The sequence below is a fragment of the Dipteris shenzhenensis genome, chromosome 17, assembly GCF_047967505.1.
Source record: "Dipteris shenzhenensis isolate YYH24624 ecotype China chromosome 17, Dip_SZ_1.0, whole genome shotgun sequence".
Lineage (NCBI taxonomy): Eukaryota > Viridiplantae > Streptophyta > Polypodiopsida > Gleicheniales > Dipteridaceae > Dipteris > Dipteris shenzhenensis.
This window is the reverse complement of record NC_141612.1, coordinates 53,675,567-53,682,800: the sequence shown is the minus strand read 5'-3', so window position 1 is coordinate 53,682,800 and position 7,234 is coordinate 53,675,567. Positions and strand designations below refer to the sequence as shown.

Genomic DNA, 7,234 nt, shown 5'->3' with positions numbered 1-7,234 from the left:
GGTGGGAAGACAAGGGATCCAGTGTTTAAACAAAAGGGAGGAAGGGGTAGGAAGTGTGTGTGTGTGTGTGTTAAGTGAACTCGCTTATGCATTCCTTTATATTACCAAGGGGGAGCGTGAAAGTAGGAGCCAGAGAGTGTCCCTTGGACACATAGTCCTTGGTCCACCTCCCTAAAACATAGATATGGGGAGATCAAGGCTCAAGAGGAACATGATTGCTTTTTTAGAGTTCCCTTCTTAGGGTCTTTATAGGGGAGTAGAGGCACCTTGATGGAATCAAGACACATAACTGTAGCTTCTACGAAGCACTGGTTGCTGATTCAAACATAGCCTCGTTTTAGCTTTGTTGGTCGGATAGTTCACCATCTTCCAGCGGATAAACCAAACGCATGCTTTATCGATACAAGACTGTGAATCAACTTGACTAAAATATCATGTGTGAAGAACCAATAATATCACGCATTATAATGGATTTCGCTAATGGACAAGGAAACTATCCTGCTAAGTTGTGGATGACTCACATACTCCTTCTCATATGATTTTTCCATATATCATGTCATCCAGTAAGTCCATTAAGATTGAGGATCTTAATTCTGTTAGTTTTGTTGTGCTTTATCATGTGCATATCTACAACTCCTCTAGCCATTGGACTATACATAAGTACATAAGCCCAAGGGTTTCCATTATGGTATTTGATCACCATGTGTTAATCAAATATCTATGGATCAATTGTCTAATTAAGCTAATTTCATAGCTTTTATTGTCTTATGTTCTACCTATCAAATGTGTCTATTGTGTAACCATGACTTATTTTTATACATCTACATTTGAGAAGATATTATGTAGACCCTTCTGTAGACCCTTCTTGAATTCTTTAATTTAGAAATCCTCCCCACTCAATTGACTGGTCCAATTGCCTCAAGTGACTATGGTTTGTCTTTCCTTTGACTGCTATCATTGGATAAGAATTCACATAACCATTCATTAAAATGCAAATGACTTTTATTGTCTATTTAGTTGGAAGGTTGGGGGGGGGTGAGGGGAGGGGGCGTAAGGGTGGGTAGCACATGCATAGAGATTAAACATTTGTGATAACATGGGCATAGAAGGTCTGGGATGCCTTTGATTCAAAATTCTACCTCCAATCACCTATCAAAGTTTTCTTTTCTTGTTTTGTAAAATGTTTCCCCTTGTCAGAGTCATTGATAAATAACTTTCTAGGCAAGCATTTGTCTAGGCAGACCTAATGTGGATGTCTTGTAAACAATGATGTCAATTTTTCTTACAAAACTGGAAGCTTGTGGGGGTCATTTAAAGAAATAACTAGTACATTTTCTACCCTTTTGAGGACCCATTCCATCCACCTTTTGTAAAGAAATGGGGAGTGGGGGATGGGTTAATAAATATTCTCTTTGGCAAAACCAAATCCTTTGTGGGGGCCTTGAAAATCTAGGACTTTTATCATGTGCATAAAGTGATACTTTCAATCTTGGTATTCTAGATTAAAAAAGTAAGTTTGGATAGAACAATCCAAAACTAAAGTTTTTCTTTGCATACTCCTAAATGAATGAATGAGATGTGTATTCACTTGTACTTTAGGTGGAAAAAAGCTTGGATAGAGCAATCGAAAATTGAAGTTTTGCTATTTATAGTCCTAAGTAATAAATGAGGATGTATTCAATTGTACTTTAGGGACCTCTACAATGTGCATGCTTGGACCACAACAAAACCATAATGTGTATGGAGTGACTCTTTAAAAAGAATACCACGTTAGTATATTATACACATAGATATGTGGTAGGAAGTTGGAAGAAGTCCCCTTGTATATAGCCTACTTTGAGCTCAAAACCCCTTTCCTTTCAATCATCTTGTTAGTATAAAAGTAAGAGGGAGCCCTAAAGTTAGTAATTAATCATGCCCAATTCGCAATCTAAAGAATAATTGTGCAAAACAAGTTTACTTCGACAGAATGATATTTTCTTTTGACGAGTAAACTTTAGGATGAAATTGCAATGTTGCAAGTGGTCCTCATGCCAAAATAGTGCTTCTTATGAGATTGAAATCTGACTTGAGTGGCATTAAAGATACAACAAAATAATTAATTAAAATAAATTTCCATATATTAGCACAAGAACTTCTGAGGATCTATTTGAATAGTAGAAAATCATAAAAAATAATTGTCAACTTCTATTATTGGTTGTGGGATGATGCACATTGAGAGAAGCATTTTATAATATACCAAACTTCACCTATATCTATGGAACCCATCTTAAATGTGTTCTTAAATTGTCATCATAGGCAATGCCCTCTTCATTTTATTACCTAAATTTATGCTTGTTCCACCTATAGGGCATAAATGAAGAAAGAAAAAAGGATGCAAGACAAAGGTCCCTTCAACTATAAAACTCTCAAATGTAATTATGTAGAGGGGGTCAAAAGAGGCATGGATTGGAGTGTTGATATTCAATGACTTTTTGAGGAAACGTCTCAAATCTTCACCTCATTTGTCAAGGACTAATTTTGAAAGGAATGTAGGATTAGCACAGACACACAATAGTGAAAAACTCTTAAATATGATTATTAACTTCATCATACAAAATCTCACTACCTCGATGGTTAGGCCTAAGTCAAGAAAGTCAAAATCTCATGAGCTTCATCGTACAAAATGTCAATACCTTGATGGTGGTTAGGCCTGAGTCGAGAAAATCTACATACTTGTAAGTTAAAACACAAGTTAGTTTTTAAAGCACTTTACAAGTGGAAGCCACACTAATATTACAAGCTTAGTAACAAAACTTTGATACTTCACAAGTTACATCTTCTTAAAGCACTAATCTCTATCCCAAGCGCTTGTCCATCAACTAGTGACCTCTAGGCATGATTAGAAAAAAAAACCTGTTTCCAAAATGATTTAGGCAACAAATTTTGATGCAATGTACCCTTATTAGGATCATGGGGGAGAATTTCCTTGTGGCATTGTAATGTCAAAAAAATTCATCTTCACCTCTTAAGTGTAGAGAAATCCTTATTTTTCAAACGTCTTTAGTCCCAAATAGGACTTTGTTGCATGTACAAATATCATCTCATGATTGATATTGGTATAGTTGTGTGTGATACTAAAATGGCAATCATTGGGACCTTCATGCACTTGAAAGTATACTGTAATGCATGTTTTGGTACCAAATAGAGGCTATTGAAAGGACACCCAACCAACCACTATGTGGCAATGCTATGTAATACACTATCTTATTTGTCTCAAGTCGATTAAGGCAATTGAAGTTAAAAGGTATGTCTGAATTATTTGTGCATAATTAAGATGGAACATGGAAGTTTGATAGATATGAGGAACCAAAGAGTGCACATTCGAGATTTGAATTAGTGCCCATAATATCCTCAATTGTTTGAGACAAGGGTGTTAATATAGACAACAATATCCATGTTCTGGTGAGATAAAGATTGAAGGCTGCAACACCTTTGTTTCTCTAAGATTAGGATGAAAAGTAAGAATCTTATGGCTGATTGGCCAAAACACATTGATTAATTTAAATGAATTGGTATGTCATATACCCTTTGAGGTGCACATGCTATTCTTTGAGATCCTTTGTGATTTTTTCTTTACTTTTATTCCCAATAGAACCATAAGATAATGGATTGACCAACTTTTTGGAGAGTCTAGATAGATAGATGAGACTAATGAGTTGTCGAATTGATCCAGGGATGTTACATATAAGTTGTTTAAGAAAGGGGTTTTTGTATGTAAAATGGAAAATTATACAAATAGAGCCATGTGTAAATTGAAGTGCATGACACAAAAGTGTGTATACAATTGGAATAGTAGCTTAAGCTAGAGCAGACTCAATTCATTTTTTCACATTTGTTCTCCGCACTACATGGAGTTATAAAATTTAACAACTATAGTGGGTAAATGAAATGAAAAAAAAAGTTTGATAACTATAGAGTCATTAATAATGCCATTTGTTCTTAGAAATGCTATTCCTACGCTTGGCATGTTGAGGAAAGATGTCTTATAGCCATATAATGTCAAGTTCATAATACATTTTGTTGATAAAGTTCTTTCTTGTGCATGGAGAACACATGTAAATTTTGTTGCATGCTTTAAGTGAGGCCTCCCTATATGCTATATGAAGAAAACTAAGTTATCATTGGATAGATTAAGAACCTAGACTATATGATAACAATATAAGGGTGGAGATGGATCCTCAAATAGGTAGCCATTGTTACTATCATGCCAATTTGAACATCATTGATTTAACATCATGCTTAGTGTTTGCATAATTTTGATGAATCCCCAAAAGTTATGTTCTAGTTTATTACTTGATTTTGGATTTGAGGTTCGACAAACTTAATGAAATATATTAAAGGTATACCAATGATAGTGCTAGCATGAAAAAGAGAGCTTCTATTTGGGAAAAGAATCAACAAACAAAAAAGAACTGTTATTTCAGGATAGAATGTTAAAAAAAGATTTGAATAAGGAAGGCAATCATTGAAGTTCTTTCATTAGTTATTTGTTGATTCTCTCAAATTATTTTTTAAACGATTTGTGGTAGTGATTCTGTGATAAGAGTAGTGTTAGTCGGAGAGGAAATGCAACACTTTAAGAAATTCTGTCAATGAAATCGGTGACTCATGAAAGAAGTTTTAACACGTTGTTCATGCTTTAATGGCATGGATATTTTATTTAGTTTTACATAAACGTTGATCACGTTACAATGGAGCATCTTTGCAACAACCTAATTGCAGGCCCTACAAATTAGGTGAATAGAGTACATGCAAAAATTTCCTATTGTAATAACATGAAAGGTTGCTATTCATACTTTGCATAACATGATGTGGTACAAAGCAAAGCAACCTTATTTTCCATCAACACGTTGATCATTTCCATCAAAATGTTTTGCCAATGGAAAGAGAAAAGAATCAGTCAGGTGCTCACTCCACTGGTACAGAAGCGACAAACAAGAGGTCAGCTTGTCACACATGCAAATATTGATACCAGAGGTATTACAGGTCTCATCTGATACAAAAACTATATCTAAGAACGTAAAGAGTGCCCTTATTATTCAAATAATGTAATGCATGTTATACAATGGGCAACCTTTTAACTTATCAGACTACTTGATGTAAGAGTATTGACAATCATGCATTATTAATCAACATTTTATTCACTTTTACAACAATGTATATTTCTAGACTGAAAATCACACTGTGGACTGCAGCCTGGGCTCTCCTCCAACCACTTTTAGTGTGCTCCCATGAAAATATTCTTTCAAGATCCAGCCCATGCCTTAAGGCATATCCTACAGAGAGCCCCTGTGTGTGTTCTATTACCAAGTCAATTTGATGATTTCAAAGGAAATCATTACAGAGTTTGGCATTAGTAAAGTAACCAGGAGAAATAGAGAATGGAATGCTCTTATAAAACAAGGCACTGCACTTATCATCAACTAGGTTTTTGGATTGAATACAGCTATTTCACTAGACTGGAGAACTCCTATTGCAATAGCTACATAGACTTCATTGTTTGAGTAGGTTTCTAAACTAACTAGCAGGCTAGATGTGGGATAGGAAACTTGAGCATATGGCATTCCCATCGTGTTGCTTTCAGCTGAAACTGAACAAATCATCCCCCTCCCCAATAAAACATTCTTACATATAACTCTTTTGGGCAAAGCTACATGTTACTCCCCTGTAGATATTCTTACTGCATCACATTTTCCCTTCTTAGAATCCATTAAAAAAGATATTGCCAGCTGCAGTTTAAGAGCTGACCCTGAGAAACTTTCTATGACATGTACGACTTGTCCAACCGACTGTCTCAGCAGTGCACACAGATCGTGTCTTCAACCTAGACACATTTCAGTAGGGATCTTATGGCGCTGCACTTTTTGGAAGACGAGTATGTATTTACACAGGTTGTTTGAAAACTCCAAAAGCATCGTTAAGTCACTAGCACAAACCTCCCTGCACAGGTCACCACTATCACTAGAGGTGGTCTTGAAAGATGAGAGACTAATGTAACTTCACGTCACGTTCCTAATGATTCACCACCCAACCTTCGAGTTCTTTTCATGTGTTTGTGTTTGTCTAAGAATCTTAAATCTCGCTGCTCTTTCTCTGAAAGAAACCTATACTTGTGTTCCCTTTTGAGTGATATTGTTTATATCATTTTTATACCATTCAATTTGCAGTATTTCCTTCTTGAGGCATGCAATTTTTCCATCCAATTATCCCTCCTCATCACCAAAGCAGCCATCTTGCAGCCCCCCAATGCATAGGATCATCTTATTGTTTACTCTGGCTTCCTACTCCTTTACTTCCATATAAAGATCAGCTTTATTTTACTTTGTTGCTAGCATCAGCAATCATCTCTTGCTTGATTGAACACAATTGATTGGTGATCATCTCCTTGACTATAGAGACAAGCTGTGGTGCTGGTGGAGATGCATTGCATTTGTGTAGTATTTCTTCAATGAATTCCTATTTTCCACTGCTCTCCATTTCCAGCACTCTTCTTGCAAGTTGGAGTGAGCTCTCGTATTTCCTTCTGTAAATAATAAATATGCTCCTGCGGATCTGAAATGACCTTCAGCATAGGGAGTAGGTGCCAATGCAGCTTCAATGGCTGAATAAGAGCTTGGGTCGAAGCAGCAAAATTTTTAACCTTTGGGAGCTCCATGGTGGCCTGCATAAACTAAGGACCCCTTTGCTGAGACTTAACCCCAGGTTGGGCCAGGTGATCAACCCAGCCTGTGGTAAGATGATGAAGATGTGACCCGAGGTATGGTGACTGAACAGCAGCATGCAAACTCTCTGTGTGTGTGTGTGTGTGTGAGAGAGAGAGAGAGAGAGAGGCGCTGCCCTTTGGCCTGCGACCTATGACAAAGTTGGAGCAAGAGTCTGAAGGCGGTGTTGTACCCGCGAGCTAGACTAGGGGCAGAAAGTCACAACGGCGACCTGGGGCCTGGGGAAAAGGGCTGAGTGGCGATGGCAACCTGTAGAGCTAGCTGAAGCAACTATCTGAGACTAGAGCTGGCATGACGTTTAGCGACCTATGAGCTCGCGCGAGAGAGAGAGAGAGAGAGAGAGGTACAAGTAGAAGTAGAATTTATTATTGTCCTCGGGGGGCCAAAAATGACCCATGGGACCTAATCCTCAGTACAAAAAATCTCCTCCGATGTGGAGGGGTCAAGAGTTTTCAAGTTCTTGACGGTAC

General features: G+C 37.1%; 1 protein-coding gene across 2 annotated transcripts in view; it reads right to left on the bottom strand.

Annotated features, from left to right (window-relative positions):
• Positions 1-4,683: 4,683 nt before the first annotated feature.
• Positions 4,684-7,234, bottom strand: part of LOC147892298 (uncharacterized) — a 104,952-nt gene continuing 102,401 nt past the window's right edge. For both annotated transcript variants that reach the window (XM_087388875.1, XM_087388876.1), the window contains exon 5: positions 4,684-4,958. In XM_087388875.1, coding sequence (XP_087245001.1) covers positions 4,875-4,958 — 84 coding nt within the window. In that variant the 3' untranslated portion in view covers positions 4,684-4,874. The remainder of the gene's footprint in view (positions 4,959-7,234) is intronic.